At 39.2% G+C, this 25456-nt stretch overlaps 1 protein-coding gene across 1 annotated transcript in view; it reads right to left on the reverse strand.

The window, feature by feature from the left end:
- TOM1L1 (target of myb1 like 1 membrane trafficking protein) overlaps positions 1-25456 on the reverse strand; it is a 25682-nt gene continuing 226 nt past the window's right edge. The window contains exons 2-15 of the mRNA XM_026067518.1: positions 24863-24947; positions 22501-22579; positions 16215-16364; positions 15647-15766; positions 13961-14071; positions 13150-13266; positions 9420-9553; positions 5802-5862; positions 4233-4353; positions 3277-3373; positions 2719-2779; positions 1784-1871; positions 1424-1496; positions 1-448 (exon numbers count right to left, since the gene is read on the reverse strand). Of these exons, the coding sequence (XP_025923303.1) occupies positions 382-448; positions 1424-1496; positions 1784-1871; positions 2719-2779; positions 3277-3373; positions 4233-4353; positions 5802-5862; positions 9420-9553; positions 13150-13266; positions 13961-14071; positions 15647-15766; positions 16215-16364; positions 22501-22579; positions 24863-24947 (1364 nt within the window). The 3' untranslated portion in view covers positions 1-381. The remainder of the gene's footprint in view (positions 449-1423; positions 1497-1783; positions 1872-2718; positions 2780-3276; positions 3374-4232; positions 4354-5801; positions 5863-9419; positions 9554-13149; positions 13267-13960; positions 14072-15646; positions 15767-16214; positions 16365-22500; positions 22580-24862; positions 24948-25456) is intronic.

A 25456-nucleotide genomic window follows, 5' to 3' on the forward strand; every position in this document is an offset into this window, starting at 1 on the left:
TAAGGCGGTACAATGGAGTAGTTAACTTCAAGGAAAAGTTTTCTTCTATAGTTGCAAGAGTCCTTTTGGTTTACTTGTGTCAGATGTCAAGTGTTACCTCGTACACAGGTGAATTTGGAAAGCATATTTTAAAGGCCCCAGTACTTTAATCATGGAAGGCACCACAAAGAGTACACAGTTGAACATTTCAGACAAGTTATCAAGGTGCAGATATCCAAGTAACTCTTCCACTTCCACATGGCTTAATATTCCAATACTTATTTTTTGTTTTGTCAAAATACAAGACTGTTCTCTTATTCACTTATACATTAAKGGAAACAGTGCATAGTACTGGCATCAGAGAATCACTTGTGTGTTCAGTAAAAGAATTCATGTCCACCCTCAGCATTCTGCATCCTTATTAACTTCTGGCTTCAGTAGAGCGTCATCAATTTCTTCATAAACAGCTCTGAAAGAAGACAAATAGGGCAATTTCTACATCACAGCTGATTCATTTTATTTAGACAAAACGCACCAACAAAATCCTGCCCAAGCTTAAACTGCCAAGAGTTTAAAGTGTTTGCTTAATAGAGTAGCATCAGTTGCAAGATGCTCAGGTTTACATAGAAGCGAAGAGCTAATTCTGTGGTGTGTTTGATTATACATTTAATGAGATACCTCTGGACATTTTCACTTTTGATGGAGTAAGTTTGGAAACATGACTGCAAAACGTAAATGGCCAGTTTAACACACGACATGTAATTAGTGCACTAGTTAATAAAAAAATGCTTTGTTGGGATTTTTCTACCTCAGAAATTGATGGTTCCTCAGAAGTAAGTTTTGTGCAGATGCTCAATTTTTGGCAGTCGATTGGTAGAAAGATTTCTGGCATCTGTTRATAGTTTCATACTAGTTTATCTGTCCGGCTATTTGGCCATCTGGAGAGTCCCAGCATCCATTTGCTTTCATAGCTTATGCTTTAAATAGAGGTTTTTCTCCACATTCAGCAGAACGTTTTTAAAAATCAAGATTGCCATGAACTGGCAYTACCTTAGATACCTAGCTCCAAAACTATCTGCATGGAAGTGTCAACCAGCCTCCTTCACCAGGACCCTTTACTGTGTTTTATTCATTTTTTCATGTCATTGAATAGGATTTTAGTAGATTGTTTTTGACACATTAGTCCACCGTTTCTACAGATGCTGTTTAATGAACGCACTAGAGAAGTTTATTCTTTGGTTGGTTACACCATGCATATTAAAAAAAAAAAAAAAAAAGTACAAAATGCAGCCATTCCCATTTATATTAGCAGTCCGGTTGGTCAGATAACTCAACCTAATTAATGTGGTATATTTTCTAACTCAGAAGAAAAACCCTTCTAAGAAGCCTTCTTGCCTCAGGCACCTAATAAAACTGTAGATAATTTATTTTAGAAGTTACTTACTCTTGGGGAGCCAAGGGATCAAATTCCATTATCTCATAGTAATGAGGTGCCTGTGACTTGTTCTTTGATGCAGCTGAAGGGTAAAGACAGATTAATACAGATTTAAATGCAAATGAAAAGTGTGCATAATGCTTGTTACTTTTTCAAATCTTTCTGAAACCCAGAAGACTATTTCCCATGTATCTGGTTGCTTTAAATACTAAAATGGTCAAGCATTTCTAAGAGAGGCCATGAACTATATGAGATTTTTGTCATCATTGTTTGTTCCTGCTCCTAGTCTTTAACAACCATTATGTAAAGCCCTTAAGCACTAACAAGAAAAACATCTCCATGAAAGTTAGGTTTGCAGTATTTTTTTACCTGCTGGTGATGCTCCATTTAATGATGTTGTATGTCCAGTCTGCAGATTTACTGGATTCAGAGGCACTGGGCTTAAAAGAGTCGTAAACTAAGGAAATCAAGCAAAATGGTGTGTAAACAGATTGATCTATGAGAACCCGTTTGACTTAGTTTCATAACTACTGATTTTAGAGTCTCAGACTATAGCAGGTAAATCCTAAAGATCAGGTCAATAGTTATCAATCTAACTAATGTCGATTCTCCACACAGTAACGTTCAAAACATCTTTTAGGATTATCAATAGCACATCTATGTAATTTACTTCTATGTACTTTGTTATATTACACAGACACTGCAGTATTCATAATACAGCTGTCTGCTTTTCCTTGCTGTTTAAATAGGGAGTGTGAGTGTTTGTGGGGGGATTGCTTCTCATCTCTTCTATTTCATACTGCCTACTGCAGAATAGCATTCAAATTCTTAACACTAAACCCCTCAAAGCACCTTCATATTCTTTGCTTTCCTTCTGTCATTGGTATTTTGTCTGCAGCATACACCCCCTGTCCTACATACTATTTGATTTTTTTTTCTTTATTTTTTTTTCTTTTTTTGGGTCTTATTTGAAATAGGAAATACACCAGAGTAACGTAATGGTGGCAGGAAGAGATCTCAGCTTGCTTCATACAGCAACAGTTTAAATACAAATAAAACAGCAACCGCTGTTTCCTGACTCCACTAAGATTGTGCTGGACCCAACCAAATATGCTTTCATATTAGCATCTGTGATATCAAGAATAGCTTGGTCACCAGGTACAGAGCATTCTCTGATGTATGGAGAAGGGCCATAGAATAGATCTTTGTATCCCATTTGGATATCAGTCAGGGTAAACCCAAACAGTTCTCMTTTTGACATTTCCCAGCAAAGAATGACTATTCTGAATATGACTGGTACTCACATTGCTATATGTATGTCCAGCCGGKATGCCTACACTATTGTTTTGTGCTTCAGTTGCAAATCTAGGAGAGAGTAATACATTGAAAGTAACTGAGAAACTATTAAAATTATACATTCTGATCATTACATGTTTTTTGCTGGTCTATCTTTTCCTTATGTCACAACTAAGAGCAGCCAGAGCAAGTGGGCGAGTGTCCCATTCTCATAATAAAGGGGAAGCTGCAAGGGCTCCACTCCTATCTTAAACTGTTTAACTTATTCACCTCTACAGTTCATCTGTTTCTTCCTTTCACTGAAGCATTGGTAAGACTCAAGCAGAAAATTGTAAATATCTCAAGCATATTTTGACTCTTGAGATAAAAGCATGTTAAGCAATGTCTAGAGCAAAGGTAGTTTTTACCTGTTTTACTGAACTGATGTGTAAAAGTATTAAATAGTTGTGTACCCTAAGCTTTCCATAAACTCCTTGGATCAATTACATAAGACAGATATCTCTAACTATCTAGTTAACTATCTAGTGTTATTTAGTGTTACCATTTCTTGATAAGAGATTACTTACAGGAACTGCTGACATTTTGTAGTAGTTGCTAAATCTAGCTGTGGATAAATTGATGGATGATGCCTGTTTGGATCTTCAGGGTGTGCAGATATGCAATCTAAAATTCAAAGTGATAATTAATAATCACTTAAACATTACTAAGTAAGTGTTAGCTATCTGTACTATTAGCATTTGGTGGGGRATAAAGTTTTGGTGGGAAAGCATATAAAGATTCTGAAACTCTACTTCTGTTTGTTACATGAAAGGCAAAATTATAACAACTCYGAGAAGATTTTTAGATGTAATATATTCCTCTCCTTAAAATGTAAGAACATCATCAGTAGTGCTATATATGGAAGATATCACTTTAAACTCCCTTCAGTATTTCTAAAAGATTAAAATGGAATTATAGGTATTTACTCTTGGGAGTATACTTGCACTTTAACCTACGTATGTATAGGGACTCCCCTAACCAGTCAGTGGATAGAGGAGGGCTTATGCAGACAGTAATTCAAGGTACCAAAGTTAGGAGCTTAACTCACTCCTTTGACTATGAAAGAAGTCTAATGTTAGAGGACACAAGTGTATTTCTCAGAGCAAACTGTTGCTAACATCAGGTGCCTCTGTGAAGAAACATAAGAAATTAAGAAGGTAAGAGAAAGGCATATGTGTATTCTTCTTTTCTGAGCCTACAAAACAAGCAACTACCTTGCTGTTTTACAGGCCTCACTGCAACAAAGAACAGAAAATGTTTTACTATTCAAATTTCAATAATGCAGGAGAAAGATTATTGCTTCCACTGTAAACAGAGACCCTTATACTATCTTTTCTATATACACACATCAATTCTCACATTCCTTAAAGTTAACAAGTATGCTAGTTTATTTTCTTACAAGGAACTTCTTGATCCCTCCTAAGCTTTTATTGGTTTGTTTTAAGAAACCAGACTGCAAGGGAAATGTGAATTCATCACTCACTAAGGCCTGAAAACTGAGACATCTCAGARTTGGTTCCCACCACTGCCGACACAGGAGACGGAGAATCTGTAGAGAGGTCAAGTAGATCACTTGAGGGGGCAGACGGCTGTTTCCTGTACAGCTTAACATTTAACAAGGAAGAAAGTTAAAATAAATAAATAAAAACAACCTCCTCCTCAAATCTTGTATAGTTTTAAACATACAAAATGCTAATTTTACAGAATATAATCTTTTGAAATCTTAATATATTTATTACTAAGAATTGGATAGCAGCAGACAAGATCAGTATTTTTTGTTTTGAAAGCAATAACTAATGAAACAAAGAAACACTTTCCAGAAAACATAGCTTCACCAAGGTTGCCATTTCAAAAATTAAGGAATACAATTCCWAAGTAGGAAATGGAACTGACTCAATTCCAAAATACAAATGTGAGTTTGTTTAGATACAAGTTTGATATCAATTTTCTGACTGACTCTGTGCAATTATTTTCATAGTTACTATGCTGTTATTGTGATTTGATAAATACTTAGGAGATTGATTTTTTCAGTCCTATATGGGATGGTAAATCTTCAAAAAATCTCAAGATTTTCTAGAACACACAAAAAAGGTTTCCTACGTTTCTCCTGTAAATGTGTTAGAATTAAAAATGAAGCCAACAAAAGATTTAATAAAACCACATCATTGAATCAYATGGTTTGGCCACATCAGATTAAAAAAGGAAAAAAAAGATGTATTTTAAACTTGGAGACTCCTGAATAATTTTAAGATGCATAGACTGCATCATTTGGACTATTAACTAATCCAACAGTGCATCCATCAAGCAAAAATATCTACCAGAATGCAGTAATAGCAGTTTTCCAAGGAAAACAAGGTTGTCTTCTACCTTTCTTTAATAATTATCGGCTGTATTTTGGCATTCACAATACAGTCATTTTCATATTGAGTCCTATATGACTGTGTAACTGTGGCTTAGCAGAAGCTGAAACGTGTGCAAAACTGCTTTGGGCAATATAATTAGCAACCATAATTACCAATCAATAAAGGACAGCCATTAAAGATCTGCTGAGATATATCTACAAGCCACTGTTCAAAATTCAGAAAAAGCTTTGACTTCCCAGAGGGGAAAAAAACCATCAGTAATTGTGAATTCTGATGGTGTAATAGTATTTCAGTCTATAAATGCTTACACAGAATAAATGAAAAGAAACATTATGGTTCCTCATTTCATGTATGGCAGGTAATAGTGCTTAGCTATACAGATAATAAAACAGCATTTGAACAGACTTCTTTTGCTGTTTGTTTGTTTGTTTCTTTCTTTCTCTCATTCTCATTTTTCCTTACCAAGCTTCCATCTTAGATTTGACATTAGTTGCTGCTTTAGCTACATCAGGTTGTATGAAATTCTGCAAGTGAGACTTTTGAAAAAAATCAATAGAGCAGCAGCATCCTAATGAAGACAGCAAGCTGTAGCTCTCAGAGAATAAAATTCTGTGTATATCAAAAACATATTTCTCACAATGAATAGAAAGAAATGCTTACAGTCCTGCAGTTCATCTACAATTACTCACCTCTTCACGTTCACGTTGTATTCTCTGATTCTCCAGAAAACGAACTCTATTTCGAGAGAACCTGTTGAAATTGCAGAATTAAAAGTTCATTCCGACATTTCAGTAACATGATTCTTAAGAATCTGGCAGTTATTGCCAAAGGCTGATTTCAAAGGACTCCAGAGAGGCACAGAACAAGCACTACAAATGCTTTTCTCTGGGGTGCTTAGCTCTACACTAGCAATTTGGCTCACTACTCCAGTGCTGTGGGCCTCTGATCACACTAATGCCAGTTAGTTTGTTCTGGGGCTCACTTGTGGAGACAGTCATCTGTTTCTTTCAAATAAAACCAAAGCACAGCTGACTAAGTCTGCCCCTGCACTCATGCCAGACAGGTGAGAGAAAACATACTGTGCCAAGTCTGGCTTCTTCTGACCAGAACAGTCTTCAAGCTGTATCCCAGGAAGCTCTCTGTCCTCCAAAGTCCCCACATTCCATCATGCCCTTCCCCAGGGCATACCACACACCTGCTCTGGGACATATGCCTGAAATAATGAGAGGGCTTTTGAAATAAAAAAAGAAGAGAAGAGAAGAGAAGAGAAGAGAAGAGAAGAGAAGAGAAGAGAAGAGAAGAGAAGAGAAGAGAAGAGAAGAGNAGAAGAGAAGAGAAGAGAAGAGAAGAGAAGAGAAGAGAAGAGAAGAGAAGAGAAGAGAAGAGAAGAGAAGAGAAGAGGACACCTGCAAAAAATCATTATGTATTGGGGACCAAAAGAGTGCTAGACTGGGTCCAGAGGAGACCCAGTTGAGTGATACTCAGCATGCATAAGGCTAGTCTGTTTCAGAAGTAAGGATCTTAAGCAGTAAAATCTTATCTAAGATTGTCTACARAACTGCACTTGTGGTCCAGGGTTATATTACTGATGAGGCCTACAAAGAATATATGCAGGGAAGAACAAGAGACAAAAACCTTTCCAATTTCAGAAGGTAAATATTTATCTGTAATACAGTAAGAACTGAAAAGTTGCTAGAGCCACTAGAGGGAGTCATCGCTACATACACKAAGTTTATTACACAATGATGATTGCTCCCAATTTAATTTGGGCTCTATATTAATAAACAGAAACAGAGAATGCAGCACAACTTGTCTYCAAACAATACACACGGTATGAAGTAGCTGCAGCTAGTTCAAATCAGTTTGYCCTTTACACTTCACACTGTTCAGAGAGATTCCCAAAGAACAAATCTTTCTGTTGCAAACATTAACTGAATAATTCCTCACACTGATCAACTGTAAAGTGCAATGCATCTGCACTCAGAAAGACTGGTTAAATATGAAACATAACATAATAGTACTAAAGTGCAGTAGTTTTCTGTCCAGGTTCACAACGGCCAATTATTTGCTCCTTCAATCACTGGGCGAGGCTTTCATAARGAGTTTGTTGAATTATAACCACAAGCTACTATTCAAAATTTAGGAGAGTCTTGGTGTTGCCAGTATTCATCAGTATTAATAAAAATGTAAGAACATATTTGAATAAAGTGGATTTACAAAAGCCAAAAAGAATTCTATTTTTGCTTTACTAAAATGAAAAACTTTCTAAGGCAAGAAATAACTCAATTCATCCGAGACAGTTACTGTAAAACATGCAAAACTGCTGCAGACGTTAGATTTAAGGATAAACAAAACTTAAATATTGTCAAGACTAGCCCCAAAGTTTGTGCTATGACACTTGGAAGAAACAGTGATATTTCCAGTGCAGCATTCAGAAGAGGCTTAAAAAGAAAAAAGACAAGACTATTACTGCCCATATTCTAAATTTAAACATCAGAACATCTGAATGACAACAATCAGCCTCCTGAGTTGCAAGCTGAATACTAAGGGCAATGCTAATTCACTCTGAAGGACCAGGTTATCTTGTCATGGGAGAAGGGTCATAGGCTCACCAAGTAAAGATTACAACTGATCCTCAGTGTGTGGCCACGCTTAATTTTATATGCCCCAACAACTGCAAAGTAGCCAGACCAACATTTTGTATGAAATGTATTTTTTCTGACCTCGCTCTAACCTTCCAGTTCAAGCAGTATTCCCAATATTAAAAAGTTACTGCATTTTTGCTCAAAATATCTTATCTACATGACTCAGAGGAAATATCCCAACCCTGAAAACACATTGTAATACATAAAGTAGTATTTCAGTTGAAACAGATCTTAGAGCACGGAGTTTCTCTCTGTGGAAGCGATACCAGGAGCAGGATCAAGCCCAGAGATATTCACACTAAAGAACGAGAATAAAGTTGTGGAATTTCATGGTCGGCTCAAAAGGGGAAAGGGTTTCAAGGACAGCAATGCATCTAATTGTTAAGATTATAAGCACTGGTTAAAGTATGTTGAATCCCTGTCTCTTTTACTTTGTGTTGGGCAATTTGAACAGGGGCCTACCAAGTCATCATCATTCTTTTAAAACAGGTAAGATAAATGCCTGTTAGAAATGCCCTTATCCTCTTCTCCAATACTCCACATTAATGTCTTTTAATGCATTTCTCTTACTATTTACTTCCATGTGTTAGATCAAAGTAGGTGACAGGTCCATGTACCTCTAATGCTTGTCAGAATTTATAGCATTTTGTGAAAGGATGGCTACCTGAACTTTGTCTCCTTATGCCAATTTACTGATTGCCGTAAGAGATCAGTGGTGGAGAAATGTGTAACGAATAAAGCACTTCAATCCATCCAACCTTCAAAATAGCTCTTCAGATGGCCTTGGAAGATCGTGTCTTCCACATGCATAAAGCAAAAGTCTTTAATTTGTTCCTTAACCGTTGCCCCTTGATGCATAATCATTTTTAGAACATTTCTTAGCAAAGGAGGAGATAAACTACTTAACACTGAAGGCTAATTCCCATTAAAGCACAATACTGCCCATGATTATATGCACTCTGATTTGGGGGGGGGGGGGGGAATACTGGAATTTTGAGTCTAAATTTCACTTAGTTTTTGCTAACAGTTAGTCATGCTACTGATGACATTAATAGACAAATACATGGGATGTCAACACAAGCACTGCAGTGCTTCCATGTGTGAAAGAATAAACATTTTCTCCTGCAAGACAGGTAGGACAGCTTGTTTCAATCCAGTTGAGAAAAGCAGCGACTCTTAAGCATGCAATGAGGCAGAATGCTATTTCATGGCTGATTTCTGTAGTAAAGCTGTCAAGGTTGTTTAGAAAGGAGAGTGCATATTCTTTCCTGGAAGTGCATACACTTCACAGAAAGAAAGACTGTCACCAGGAAGAAAGGGCTTGTAGCTGACTGATGGCAAATCCACTGCACATTACTGGAAAGGAACATAAAATTCCAAAATGGTTTTTTGGTGTGCTTCTGTCTAATTTCCAGTCCACACTGTTAATTTGTCTTACCCCATTCYAATGGTTTTCTAACTACCTTTATGAACTGCTTCTGAAAAGTTTAGGGTATGGCAAATATGTTAATTTTCTTCTTTTGTGATTTTTTTTTTCTTAATYTAAGGATAACATCTGCTTCTTTGTGGAGAATCAGCATTAGTCATATGGACCATTTGTGTTCATTAAATGCATTTATCCAGTCAGGATACCAAATGTAAGGAGAGAGGTTCTGTACTTACCTTTCATGTCCCAGGAGAACATTATTCAGATCTTCATTTACTTGTATTAATTCAGCTATCACATCTTCATTCTCCACTGTCATCAACAATTCCACGATTCTCTCCTGCATCATCCGACAGGTCTTATACAATTTCTGCCCGAGGCAGGGGAAGGAAAAAAAAATAAATCATACCTGTGGTCTCCCAATTTGTCAGTTCTGGAGAAAAATGATAAGACAACTGAGTACTGCAGACTCACGGCTAACATTCCTTAATTTATACAAACCACACACATACCAAGGGTTGCAAACAGAGTAATTCTCATGTCTTTGATGTCTCCAAAACAAGGTTGGCAACTCCTATCATCACAGCCAGCACTCCGATCCCTACCCTACCCCCAACTGTGACCACCTTAATTTCTGAAAACACATCCGTCTCTAAAGACTAAATTACAAATTGCACCCCCCCCCCAAAAAAAAAGAGACAATCCCTATGGGGGATGCAGAGGAAATCTGAACTGAGCCTGATTCAATGCAGCTAAACTCTGTAGGATACTTCACATGGATTTAATGAATGTGATCCTGGTGCAAGGTTTGTTTGAAGAAAGAAAATATTAGCCTTAGCCTAWAGGACAGAGGGGCTCTGTGACACAATTCCCTAGCTCTGACTATTTYCCTAAGTGGGGAAATTTGGATGTGCTTAATCCATGTGCTTTTCGAGACAGTAACACAAACCTAGCAGAATCAGCAGATAGGAGATTACTGAAGATTTACTGAGTAGAATTTTGTGTTACTGCCAGCTGAAATGGAAGTCAGTTTATTTATGTTCCTCTCCCTGCAGATTTTGCATTTTCAAAGAAACAAGTTCTTTAGCACCAGGAACTTGAACCCAGCCAAGTTTTTTTTTTTTCTTCTCCTCTCTCCCCACAGTGTATCTGCAAATGCTGGCTCTGCTTAAGGAAAAAAAAAAAAAGGAGGGGGAAATGACTCAGTCTGCACACTGCTATTCATAAATCGCTCTGGTATTGTTTTCAAACTGATCTGATTTTGCTTAAAAACATATATTCCATATAAGTAAATACATTTGTGTAAAAAGAAATTTTGCACCCCTTCTCAAAATCCCCATAAGGATTACACAGTATTGTATCTCTCAGTATTGTATCTTCACAGCCCAGGGCAAAAACCACTCAAAAATACATTCAGTTTGATGTTTGTAATTAAATTTAAGACCTCTTCAACTCTGCATCTTACTATCTGATCCCCATTTCAAAAACATGCATTTCTAATGAATCCATCATACAGGTGGACTAGCTCCTTTGTAAAGATCTATCTTCAACAGAGAGGTCAACTGAGACACTCATCTCAACCACAGATTTGCCAGGTTTTGCTCCTATCCACAACAATGCATGTACCCTTATGTTTTGAAAGCGAGAGCTGCACAAGGCTGGATTACCAGCTGGTATAAAAATCATCAGTGATTCCAATGAATTTGTGCTAACGTTTACCAGCTGATGACCTGGACCCAAATTCCTGCATGTTCATCAAGTATGTTTACTCACTAGCTGCTAAAAGGGCTTGTTACTTCTTCTGGCTGATAGGGRGTTTTAGCTATCCGTTAATTACTGTTACTGGTCAGCATAATAWTTCAAGTGAGATCTGCTATCTCATGCTTTGCCAGAAACAGGGATGGGGAAGAGAGGGGATAGTCACTTATGAAGCTACAGAACTGAGAATATGCTGCTCTGATGCGGTTTATCCCTTTATAATTTTTATTAAGAGACACAGGATAATCAGAAGGACTGAAATTAATCATCTCCAGCTCACTCAAAGCCTAAAACAAGCAGCTCTTTTAATAAAAGACTTGGTTCTCCAACAACAAAAGCCTAACGCAAGCAATCCATGTAGAGCTACAAACAAAACGGAACAGTAAACACTCTTAAAGAAACACATGCTTGATGCTTTACATGTCTCAGTATACAGAGGAAAGGAACAGAAAAAACAGCAGTGAAATTAATGTACAGGAATGAGTTTTTATTCCCTCCTCCCTGAATAGGAACTCCACACCCTGTCCTCAACCTTTTGCCAACAATTTTATTACTGGGAGTGTCAATAAGATCCACTGGTTTACTGTGGGCAACTTAATATATGCATCCACATCCAGAAGGGCCATTCTAGGAGCCTGGAAATGAAAGACATACTTTTCCTGTTTCACAAGTGAAACACTTACCTTGACAGGGATCAGATGGAGGTGGCCAAGTGTAATAAACCAAGGTAATCTCCCACCTGGGGTATCTTTTTCTGGCTGGTTAAATCATCAAGGCCAGTTTGCATCTTGGCAACCCACTAAGTGGCGGCAGCGGCAGTACAAAAGCAAAGTACTGTGCACAGAACAGCCATGGACCAGCTGCTTAGGTGGTGTCCATTGCTGGAGCATCCTATTCTCAATGCCTTAGCACAGGTAAAGCAAGTCCTCTGCAATCTACTGCAACAGCTATTTGCCTGTGCTTAAAGTCTGTTCTACTCAGACCTTGCTATGTAGGCTCTTGCTCCTTGGACCTATAGCTCCACAGATTTCTGCAGAAGAGACAGTGCTGGAAGTGCCAGGGGTTCCAAGGGTAACAGAAGGCACTGAGAGAAAGATTCTGTCTCCCTCCACATACTCCATGGACATAGGGCTGTCTGATACCCCCAGACCAGCAGTGCTGCCTGTCATTAAAGGTGAGATGCAGTGGGAAACTGCTGCTATCCCTCCATATCTCACCTTTCATACTCACATTCCTCACCAGTTGTGAACCAATACATAAAAGGACACAGCTGAACAGCTCAACCTTGAAGGCAACCCAACACCACTCAATAAGAGTTCCTTGCTGAGGAAGAATGCTCCACTGGGCAAGAGAATCACACCTAAGGATTGTAGAAACTAAATCAGTTCTCCAACACATTTAATGTTGACAAATTACCAAAAATGTTTCCTCATCATATAAGTTTGGAGGTAAGTTTAGAAACAGAAGGATGTGATTTCTGAATTCTTGAAGAAAATAAGAATCAGAAAAATGTCCATTTAGTACAGGTCACTAGCTACTCCAAYGCTAGAGTAACACAGCATTTTAAATTTCTAAAGTAGAAAATAGAGCATAAGCATGTAGAAATAATGACATCACAAAAAGAAGAATGTATCTTCACTGTCAAATGCAAACTTGATTATTGCAATATACTTGCAATATACAGGCTACACTTGGAGAGCACGTGCCTTCATTTGTTGCACAGCAAGCTCCCAGTCTTTGAGGTCATGCACATAAAACCAATGCTTCATATTCTTCACTGACCTTCAGTCTGCCTTCAAGGTATTGGYAATAATAAAGAGATCCTTGAAAACTCCAGGACGGATATGTGAGAGATTGTGTCATCATCTTCTTCCCACAGGGCAACTGCATTCAACTGGAATGTTCTTGGGGCTATCTGACAGAACATACTTAACAGAGAACACTCTATTATGGTATTCCTTTGCCTTTGGAATTCCCTAGAGCTTAAGTTTACATCGCAAGCTGTATTGTCCTTTCCTGTCTATCTGGATGTCAGGGGAAGGTGAAGGAAACAAGAGAAAGCTGAACAACACCAGAAATAGAAACCTGCCCTTGGTTTCCATTTTGCAGTCTGAATCCAGGTGTCACAAGAAAGGATACAATGTCTATTTTAAAATTAACTTTGATCAAAACAAAGCAATAGCCCCTACCAAATGAATTATAGCATACCTGTAAAAGATTCATATCATCCGGATTTTCAGAGCCAGGAACATTTTCTTTTAATATTGATGACATGACTTTCACATTCATTTTTGCCATATCCAGTTCACTGTACAGTTTCCCAATCTGTTCAGTTCAACATGACAGAATATTGTGTATGTAAACAGAGTGACCAGAATAATTCTTACCTCTAATATGTACTTTCTTCTCCATCAGGTATAATATGGGCCTAATTAGCATTGTTTCACTCCAGTGACACTCCATGAAAATAAATTGAATTAAGATGGCTTTTATACRTCCAATCAAATTGAAATCTAAGCCTGAAACTACTATTCATCTTCCTTTCTGTTAAGCCCTCTTACTATTGACAAGGCTGTTGCTCTTTACAGATAACTACAGCACAAGTAGGAAYGGACGTGGACTGTCATTTCCTTTCTGTTTTTTATAACAAATTCTTCACACAACTCTCATGCAAAAGTAAGTTTGGTTTTCTCACTTATCTTTGAAGTAACTTCTATCAATTTGCATAATAATATCATAAAAGATCATTGGAAATTCTCATGATCAAGTAAATGATTCCATTTCCCAGTTGAGCCATGCCCTGACATTAATTCAACTTACTTCTGCATACTTTGCTTTGCCACACCACCATATAAAACTTCTTCAGGAGAGGGCAAACCTAGAATCCTGAATACAGGACTATGCCATTTGAACTGATGGTCTTTTCCAGTGGCTTATGCACCCAGGCAGTCGAAATCATAAACGTATTTGCAGCACACTGCAAGAGGAATCTCCTGCTTTCAAATCTATAGTACTGTACCTGCTCAGGAGTCAGCAATAATGTTGGACCTGTAGGAAGAGGCAATAAAGAACGTTTTGCAGGGGAAGCAGAAGATGGTGATGACTTTGTAGAAGGCTGAGACGAAGTTTGCTRAAAGACAGAAGACCAGAGCTTTGGTTTAATGGAAGAATTGAAATGAACATCCAGATCAGAGTGCTACAAAGCATCTTTGTCAGACTAGACAACTGGGCATTAGTTTTCTCATAATCAAAACTCCCAGGGAATTTGTTAAGCAAGTTATATTTACAAGAATAAATCTAATAGCCATTCCCACTTTATCCTGGGATGGAATCATTTACTAGCAAATTCATTTAAAAGATACCTGAATTTTAAGTCTGGTTTCATTACAAAATAGCTAAGACCACGCTGTCYCCTTGAGTCCTTAAGCAATCTAACAGAAAGAAGAGTCCCTCTTAAAGTGCAACCGCAACTTTAAAATGAAGGATAGTTTAGAATGTGATCACACGTGCAAGCAGGGACAGGGTAGGGGGCTGAGTCTGGGTCTCTGTGGAAGATGAGCTACCAAGGTTTTCTGGATCCAAAAGCTGGAAAACTTGGACTGCAAAAAGCTTCATTTGYGTTTTGGGTTGAATTGACAGTAGTACAAAAGACCTGCACAAGACTGTACACTTTAGATCCTTCATTTTCTGACTCTGAGACAAACATTGTATTCAGGTCTGCTGTTGATGAAACCAACAGAAGGTTTCTTGCTGACTTTCCTGAGAAGATAACTAGTTGTGGTARACACAGTCATCTCTTTTGTACTTAGTACAGAAAAAATAATTGTCGAGTGAAAGCATTCTCTACTCAGCTTCTTTGAACAGCCCAAAATACATGAGTTTTTGTGCACTTCGCTATTCAGTCACCAAACCAAACTCAGGATAACTCTGAACCATTCCTGTGTGTACTGATTATAGATCTACTTCTGTAATTGCAAGGTTCCACCCAATGGTTTCACACCTCTCAAAAGTCTTGTGAAATCATTTCTGATAGAAAACATATTCTGAAAAGATTTGCTCCAAAGCATATACTGCATTTTCAGCTGATACCCAATGCTCAAGCCATATTTATAATTTAATGTAATCTAGATACTATATAATGATACCTATGACATATATGTTGAAATAATGAAGGTAGAAATTACCTTATACAGGTTTTGCAAACATTTGGACAGATRTATAGATAATAATCTTTTGTTATAGGTTTCTACCTATCTCAATTTAAAATTAAACATATATAATGCCCATGTTCTGAATGATAGGTGTTTTCATGAAAATCTTATTCATTTTAGTTGAGACTTTCAAAGTTGATGAGTTTGGAATACTCAGCTCTCATTCATTTTGATGTAAACAGTGTGCCCAAATCCTTTAAATGCTTTGAAAGCCTCAAGAGACAGATGCTTCCTTTTTGAGAATATATCCACTCATCTGTGGTTTGAAATGAAATAAAGATACTATTATTTAGGCCAAGTTCCTTTGTTGATCTTAGTTGTTATAATTGAAACTGATTTCTGCTCACATACTTAAGGAAGTTGGTCATAGATTGCCCTGGAGCATTTAAGAAACAAAACAAAACAAACACACCTTCTGTCTATAGAGCTCTTACAATTAACACATCCTGTTTCTAACTTACAATGGTTAATGAAGTATCCTTATGTATCCTCACCTTAGGTACCCCTATGTTGGTGCCAGAAGATGGAAACTCCACTCCTTTCTTCAGCAATTCTAGATAAACTTCTTTTACTTCACTCACATCCACCATTCCTTGGAACCCTCGGGCCCACATCTAGTTTTGAAAAAGTAGGAACAGTAACAGTCACAGAAATGGAGAGTCAGTAGGTCAGAAAAGTGCTTCTAAAACATATTGTCCTAATGGCAGGTGGTTCTCCACAAGCTACTTGCTTTCTCCTTTCTCCCCCTCCAAACAACTGCATTCAAAGCAGCAGGAATGAGATGAAAGCTTCAAAGTTCCCTCTCACCCAGCTTGTTCAGTGCAACCACAGAGGGAGTGCCTACGCAAACTGGGAAGGGAATGCCGAAAGGCGGAGGTTGACAGTTTTCCAGAACCCCTTCCGGTTCTCTCTCTTTTGTCTCTCACTCTGTGCTGTTCCTGCATGAAGCAGGAGCAGCAAGAACAAGTTCACTTGAATAAGAGGTTCCCATGAATACATTACAGCATTAAATATTTACCATATAGCAGAGACACAAATACACACTGTTTACTCTAGACTTACCATGATAAAGGTCAAAATTTTCTCCTGCATGTCAATCGGCAAATTGTATCTTGGATTCAGTAGTTTCACTAGYTTGTCTTTACAGAAATCTTTCTTCACAACTAAAGACTGGAATCTTGGGCCACAGTTCTCTATGCACATGTCAAGCAACTGTACACAGAAAAAAAGCTTCTATTACAGAGATGCTAGGAAAAAAGAAATAATTTGTCTGCTTTTGTTTCCTCTTTAATTTGTTCCAAGGTGCTACTGTGAAGAGCACAAATGGGTATGAACAGATAATTGCCYGCAATTTCACTAGAATATCTGAAGAGGTTACTGTAGATGGTAGTTCACTGTGTGCACTGTTATTCCTAAGCAAATAAAAAAGCAAATAGGTTAGCCAGTTACTCTATTTTTAAAAAGAATAGAAGGTATGGTCACACCTGTTTCCACGCCATAGCAGTTAGCGAACATACAGTAACTTAASAGCATGAAATCTGTCCATAGCCTGAAAAATGGCTGGTACACACTAAGTAGTAGTGTTAATTCACTGCCTAGCACACAGGTACCCTGGCCTGAAAGATTCTGAAGACCTCTACAGGAGAAGAAAATAAGATTAATAAATGCCTCTCTTCTGATCTTTCCTTCAAGTGGGAGACTAACCAAGAAACAGAAAAGAACAAATTCAACAACTCTGATTACAATTTCTCCATGTGTTTTAAAGGTCACATTGATCTGAAACAGAATAGGTGAATTGTTACAATTGTGAGATTTGTCTTCACAAAATGTCTACTTTTAAAACTGTGCTTGCAACGCTCAGATTAGGATCCCTGCAAGCAGCATGTCTRCCCTATTAAATATAGGCAATATAAATATAAATATATATTTTATATATAWAAATAYATACATAATATATATCTCGCATATAAATATATGCAATAACAACATAATACTTTCCATTACAGACTCGGAGATGGCTGGTTACATTTTCCATTTTACAGAAACGAAATCAAAAAGCACTATCCATAGGTCTCAACAACCTGAAAACAGGCCAATCCAAGTCTTGATGGGAAACGGGCCAGTCAGACCAGGTACAGAATCAGGAACAGAACCCATTTTGCCTGACTCAGATCTGGAGATTGAGCACGGGACTATGATGCCACATCTAGAGAAAAATGGGTAGTTTTGTGCTTTTTACTTCTCAACTGCATCTTTACCTTCCCTCCCAGTTTGAGGGGGAGGATGGGAAGCCGAAAGCCAAGGGTAGAATCTGCAGAAGTTTGCAAAATGTCATGTTTTTAGAAACATAAAATTGCACCTGAATCATGCAATATACAGGAAATATACYTCAAAAGGATACACAGATTTTAATGGACACTACCATACTCATGACTGAAGTAGATTAAATATGCTTTCCTAGAGCAGACTATATTTGACTATGTTGAAATCATTTTAGTAACTCATTTTCTAGCCTCAGGACTTGGGGGGTGTCCTCCCAGTGTGATCAGGATCTTATGGCAGAAGAGGTATAAGACCAGATGAAAACATATTGCTGAAATAAGGAGAGGGCAGAACAAAGAGACAGTGGCAGGCTACTGTGCAAAAAACCAACTGAGAAATAATTACCAAAAACTCTTGGCCTATTAGCATATGTTTCATGTACTCTTTCAGATGAAAAATAATGATTTGAGCCAAGAGTTTTGCCTGTGCAGTACTTCAAAGAAGGTTTGTGTAAAACATTTCCAACCTAGTGCATGGGAAATTTGGTATGCTACTCTCTACTATTAATCCCCTACTTAAGGAACTGATTATTTACCCTCTGAATGAAAGTACTGAAACGAGATCCTCCATTCAGTCATGCCAGTGCAGCCCCCTCACAGTGAAATTAACCCGGTTTAAGAAAAAGAAGAAATTGACTCAATTATCTTTATCTGGATCATTTATGAACAAGCCACTTTTATGCTAGTAACATCTTTCATTAGAACTTCAATATGCTTATTTMTCATTGCAAATAGGACCTCACCTTCCCAAGTAGTTCCATTGGACTTAATGGGTCCAAGGCTAAGTCAAGCACTACTCCACATAGGAYAATGGAATCTCTCTAGAAACACGTTAAGAACAGCAGTGGCAAATATACTTTAACAAACCCATTAAACATCCCCTAAATGACAGACAGGATCTGAAGATTGCTGGAAGCGACACAGCTGCTACGTTCCAGGCTAGCTGATACTGGACATCCAGCTGAGAAGAGACCTGCACTGAGAGGAAAGGAGGGAAAATTGCACAATCAAAGACTTCAGGTGCACAAAGAAGCAACACAAAACTGAGATGATAAAAGGCATCTGAACAGAGGTGAAAACAAACTGCTAGAAAAGTGTAAGGCAGAAACAAAGGGAGAAAAGCTGGTGGGTATAATAGAAGGAAAGTCAACAACTTTCCTTATTGGTATAGACCTTACTCAGAGTTCAGTGGGCCTAACTGTTCATCTAAAGTAGCCAGATATGGTCCGTAAAGTTATAGCAAACGGATTTAGTTTTTGATAGATGCTTCTAAAACCTAAGGTGAACCTAAGAAAACATAGACGAACAGTTTGCTTCTTCATATTTCTACCTGAGAGCGAACAAGCCATTAATTCATCTCCAGGATTACAATCTACTAAACATTTATTGATGTTCTACCCAGTAGAGTTTTTGAACAGCAGGACACTATTTCCAGGTGCCAACTCTTAACGGAAAGCTGTRCAGGCAGCTCTTTCAGCTGCTATCCATTAATTACAGTACAGTGGCTATGAAGACTTTACCAACATTTTCAATTTCAAAATACTAATYTTTCAAAGTGTCTTGGATTTTTCAAAATGACATATATAACATTGAAATACAGATTTCTTTTGCTCCTACTCAATATCTTTTTATCCCTCTTTGGCCATATATACCATAAAGTGTAATGAAATGGACTAGGACTTTTTTGATTGGTCATTTAGAGAGTTCGCCTTTTTTTTTTTTAGTGTCAACTTTTTCAGATCCTCTGCTTTGCAAAAAGTTAAATGTTGAAGTTCCTTTAACAAACAAAAACCTGAAGGATAAATTTGCTATGTTAATTTTTTTTTTTTACATCTGAAAGCTTACACAATATTAAAAGGGAAAACTGAAAAAAAAATCCTAAGACAAGAAACCAAACTCTAACCCTGAACTTACCCAATCACTTTCTTTGAAATTTTTTGCAATAGTATAACACAGAAATTAAATAGTATTTGTCTTAAATTCCTGCCCACTGCTATTGTATGTAAGTTTGTGTGTGTGTATTGTGTGTGCACATGGGTGTGTGGACAAAAGTACMGAGAGGGACACATTTCCAGTTCCATGTGCTGTTCAGAACGGGGGTAAACGCAGTAAATTTTCACTGCAGTAAATGCTTTACAAAAACAAAGTGGGGTCTAAGGAGGAAACTGATTAGGTGTCTCAGCATTCACTACGTAAGCAGATTTTACAAATCAAAGTCTATTAATAATGAGGACTCAGCTAATAAATACACACTTTACTGGATTCCTGCCTAAAAGTTCTAATCCACCTCACTCTGTGATTGTGAAATCAGCACTGCCAAGCCTGATCTCTTGGTGTTATCAAAGATGGRGTATGAAGCAACTTTATGGCCTGACACACACACACACCTCAATCCACGTGACTTTGGAAGCACCAGGTAACTTCACTAGATCAGAGTACACGAAGTTAAGCCATACCCAAGACATCATACAGCTGGCACTCACCCTTCTTTCTGAAAGTAAATAAGCACGCATCTAAAAGACACACAATGAGGATGACGCTGTTAAGACTTAACACGTCTCAGTGACAGAATCAGGGCTAACATATGCAACCCTGCTACTTCAGGCCAAGACTTTCAAAACATTTCAGTCTGTGCACATTCTCTGGAAATGAACTCCTTAAGAAAGCAGTTTCATTAGAAAGATTAAATTCCGGAATTTCAAGGTTGAGTAAATAAAACTGGATCAAAGTACGTATCAAAGTGAAAGTGGCCTGTAGATCTGTCAGCTTCTTAGTTATACCTAGTGTGCCAATTTGATGTAGAGCCTCAAAAGCCGGAAGACAGCATATGCTTCAGGGAAGGCACAGCTCACCAGAACAAAAGTGTTTTTTTTTGTAGAAATTTAGGGGAAAAGCCAGTAATTTTTAAGATATAGGGATTTGGATGTTTTTCTTGCTGGTTTCTTTTAAGGAACTGAAAATTATTTCCCAGATTTTTATTTGCAATGTCTTACTGTTCCATTCTAAATATTTCAAAATGAGAAGTAGAAACAATTCCATTAGACAATCAGGAATGTACAAAACAAAATATGCTACCATCTGTGGCACACAGCAAGATGCGATTTGGGAACAAAGGAGTTAAAAGTCAAACATGGTCAGCAGTGAGGTCATCAAAGGAAAGGTTTTATACAGGCAGAGCTTATGTCAGAACAGGGAGAAAAACAGAAATAGAAAAGGAACCAGGGCAGTCAGAGAGGCAGGGATAGAAGGTCTTACGTAAAAACAAAAGCAGGAAATGGGAAAGTTGGAGGAAAGGTGGGCATCTATATTAAAAAAAAAAAAAAAAAAAGAAGATTAAGTAACTAGAAAGTCGGGGAGAAAAAGCCTGCAGTTAGAGAAAAGAAGCTGGGCCAAAAGGATGAGATTGCCTGGCAGGCACAGTTACATGTGAGTTGGTGAGAACAGACAGGAAGAAGGGTCCTGGAAACTGGAAAGAGACCATGAAAAAAGTGTTGAATTAGAAGCACAGCTGCAACCTGGTATGCAGTCCATCTCCAAGCAAATACAATTAGCTTCCAGGTCAAGATGATAAAGTTCTCCCTTGAATATAACAGAAACAAATTTTTTCTCCATTTTTACGTTCCTAAGAGCTGAACTAGAATGTCATCTTGTGTATATCTACAGAGTAAATATCTAGGTAAAGACTCCTAAATCTAAGCACTGGGTTATCATAACTCCAGCCGATTCTGTCAGACATTCAGAGAAGGACTAAGGTACACAAAGTCTGTAGGAGAAAGAAAGCAGATCTGATACAGGGATTGCAATTACGGAAGCAGAGTGTTTCTGTTATGCAAACACAGAACACACAGAAAGGTGACTCATAAGACACTGGAGGAGGAAACCAGGAAAGAAGTGCGGAAATGGAATGAGCTAAAGGTATATGTTGATATGTTTAACATATTTATCTGCATCTCTGACTTGTCAGGTGACACTTGGGCAATTACTAAGTGTCCTACAATTCGACACTATCAATCGCCTATCTTCCTTGATCACTTCTCARCATGTGTTGATACAGATAATGATTTTGCACAACAAATACCAAAATCATGAATAATAGTACTCAGAGTGTAATGCAGACAAACCTCTACATCCACCCAAAAAGGAAATGGTGAAGAAGAAGATATTTCTAGACAAATAATGAAACACAGAAATCTGCAACAGCTTAAAATACAAAGGGCCTGGTGCTTCTCACAATTACGCTAGTTTCTCAAGAATAACTCAAGTGGGGAATCTCTATATTTATGACAGTATTAGGAACTTTTTGATACTTCCTACGCTATCTGTATAGTAGACAATGAAGAACTATGTTAACATGCTCCTGCGAACACTATATTGACCAATATCACAACTGTGGCCCAAACTTCAGGAAAGTCCAGAGATTGTCAAATTGTGAACGCTAGACCATTTCAAATGAGGATATTCCCTTCAAATTAGGATATTCCCAGTCACTCCAACCTTTAGTCATAACATCTGAATCTTCTGAGGTTTATCCAGTATCTTGCTCCCTTGCTTAACTCACCATTGTTACCCATCCATATTCAAGTTTTTCACCTATATGTGATAACGCTCRGTTTAGAAAACAAATATCACACATTCCACAATGCTTCATAACATACTTTAACTAAGGTCAGTACCACAATGTGAGTAATAGAATGGTCAAACATAGCTTTTATGTAATATCCCAGCCAATCCGTTTCACAAATAGGTGGGGCACTCATGGACGGACAGTCATTGGAGTCAGTAAGAACCATGTTATTAGTACAGTGCCAGCTTAAAAAAATAGCAACGATAAATTTAGGAAGAATTTGAATCATCCAGTAGCTGTATGGAGCCCCAGTGGCCCACCTGATCTGCACTGTGCTAGTGCTATATACACAAGGACAGAGAATGTCCCGGAGAGTTGTGTCAATGATAATTTGCATGCCATCTTAGCCTTTCAAATGTTTTTCTTCTTAGTGTCTAATTAATATAAATATAGCTGTACTTACAGACAGGGTAAGTCTGATCTCCTTATGGTTACAGTTTTTGGAAAGCTTTTTCTTTAACGCTTTAACTGCATCTTTAGGCCTGTGACAAGATAGGAAACAGAAAAAGGTACTAGTGAAATTAGACTGTTTATCTAGTTCATAACTTCATCCAACATCCAAAAATAATGGCCCGAGATATGGGACCAAATTCATCCCTATATTTACACCCATATAAAACTAAAGTAATTGCCCCATTGATTTCAGCAAAATCACTTCAGCACTGAGTTAGAGTAACAAGGCAGTGAATCAGGTTTGTTACTGCCGACTGTACGTTACTCCAGAGACTTGTGCAGAGGAATGAAGCTATTCCCCTCTACAGTTTCCTCCAAAATTATATTCTTTAGTTGTTGTACAAGAGATTTACTTACCTAACTTTCATTGTTACAAAAGAGAGCAAAAATTGCCAAATGTATCAGAGTTGACTAGTACCTATTTTTCAAATATAATGCAATTAAAACACATTCTCCTGGGAGTGCTGTCAAGAGTAGGGATGTCTTGGCTAGCTTCCAATCCTATAATGGCAGGATGCTTTTAACTAATCTGAGTAATTGCCATGTATGGATGGACAACCCATTCCACCCCAGAGATAGTGGCATTTCCATCGTAGTCATTTTGATTTCTATATATACCCTGTATCTGTTTACATATCTGTGTAGGAGAAAAGGGGTGGAAAATCACATGCAGGAAACAGTTTTGCTTGTTTAATATCAGCTATGTATAGTGTACCCAGATTATTACAACAATTAGGGCCACCTCAATGCTCATGGTAAACAAAAACAAGATGTTCTGAAGTCTCTTTAGGATCTCTCTAGAATCTAAAATGGAGCAATATACATAAAGATAACTTTTGAACAAGAAAAAATAATTTTTTTAAAAAAATTTCAAAGTCAATAAAATTGAATGAGTATTTACCATTACTGCATTTTTCAATTTGAAAGGCCTGTTTACAGAAAAAAAGAGAAGATTCCTCTACCTTTGTTATGCCATGGCAGCAGAGTTGCCACACCTAGTCACACTAGCAGAGCATCAAGTCAAAATAGAGGCGATGGAAGGAGAGGGAAAGGGGAGAGGAAAATCTTGCCTGGCAAAAAGCTATTCCACTATTCTACTCTTGCTTCTTGCTCTTTCTCTGAAGCATCTGGAAGAATGCCAGTCAGAAGCTGCATATTGCATTAAAATAACCATTCATCTAATTAGATACAGCAGTTCTGCTGTTCCTAATATCCTGTTACAGACTATGACCAGTAGTAGTTGCCTAGAAGGAAGTTATAAGAAGTTCCTCTGCGGGGTTAAGCTGCGCACAAGAGGAAGTCGTTTATTTAAAAGAGCTTTGTTGCATAGATGCTCCACATAAAAACTAACGCTGAGGGTTAAAGCACGCAGTTGCCGATGGCAGCAACTGGGAATATTACTGACCTTCCCAGTTCCAAGTCAGAGCTGTAAGTGAGAGCATGGGATCAGAAAAAAATGAAAGGAAGGAAAAACTCATATAAAAGAAAATAATTGCGCAGACACTACGGCATACCTTGTTCTTCTGGAGAAAGCTCTCCAGTCAGTGTTAAAATAGACCACTGATAGCAACTAGTTCTTGCAGTGCAAGAAGTAGAGTCTTATATGGAAATTAATGTCCTTCTCCCCATTTTAGACATAGGAACAATAAAGCATAAAGTGGCAAGTCCAAGCAAAGTACAGCCGAGGCTGCTCTGTAACACAGGCCATGTGCCCCAGGTACACTGGGTGACACTACAGGTCTTCACTGAGCAGAAACTCAGGTGTCACTCAACTCTTGTGCTGTGATGTAGGTACGCTGAGAAAACATCTGATGGGGAACCCTGATTAAGTTAAAAGTGCAAAGTTTAAAATCACATTATAGACGATGAAATGGTCTTTTCCAGTAGGGATTTTCTACTCCGCAGTAGCCGTGTGACTGCGGAGCAGGCAGCAGACACGTTCACGTGGTTACAGGCAGCGTCTCAAGCTCGGTGGCGTTTTGGGTGGCCAAGGCTCTTGCCGACAAGCAGCGCAGGTTGTACAACACACCTCCTGGTGAGAAACCTCCATTACCACCTTTTTCTTGTATCTGTGCGTGGGAAAGAGCCTAGAAGTCCTTACAACTGAGCGAGTTTCCCGCTGAGGCAGGCAAAACTCTTCCCTGACCCACAGATACCAGCACCCTGCATCTTGCTGCCCTTTCATTTCGGGTGACTTTACATGGACGTCGCATGCTGGCTGCCCGATTCCGCCCTCGAGCAGAGCCGGCACCACCTGCGCGGCACAAAACTGGACGTTCCCATTTCCCAGAGAAAGCCGCGTCTCCGCTCACCCCTCCTCCGTCGCGTTGATCAGGTCGCAGATGTGCAGAAACTGGCCCCACTCCTCCGTCTGCAGCGCTCCAAACGTCGCCCGCTCTGAAACGCCCAGGGCAGCCGCCTGTTACCGCCGGCCGGGGCTCGGGGGCGCCTCCGGGCCCGGGGGAAGCGGGAAGCGGCGCCCCCCGGCCCCCCTCACCGCCCCCGGGGAGGGCGGGAAGCGGCGCCCTCCTGCTCCCCTCAGCGCCCCGGGGGAAGCGGGAAGCGGCGCCCCCCGGCTCCCCTCACCGCCCCCGGGGAGGGCGGAAAGCGGCGCCCCCCGGCTCCCCTCAGCGCCCCCGGGGAGGGCGGAAAGCGGCGCCCCCCGGCTCCCCTCAGCGCCCCCGGGGAGGGCGGAAAGCGGCGCCCCCCGGCCCCCCTCAGCGCTCCCGGGGAGGGCGGGAAGCGGCGCCCCCCGGCCCCCCTCAGCGCCCCCGGGGAGGGCGGGAAGCGGCGCCCCCGACTCCCCTCAGCGCCCCCGGGGAGGGCGGGAAGCGGCGCCCCCCGGCCCCCCTCAGCGCCCCCGGGGAGGGCGGGAAGCGGCGCCCCCCGGCCCCCCTCAGCGCCCC

The sequence above is a fragment of the Apteryx rowi genome, unplaced genomic scaffold, assembly GCF_003343035.1.
Source record: "Apteryx rowi isolate R43461 unplaced genomic scaffold, aptRow1 scaffold_26, whole genome shotgun sequence".
In the NCBI taxonomy this organism is placed as follows: domain Eukaryota; kingdom Metazoa; phylum Chordata; class Aves; order Apterygiformes; family Apterygidae; genus Apteryx; species Apteryx rowi.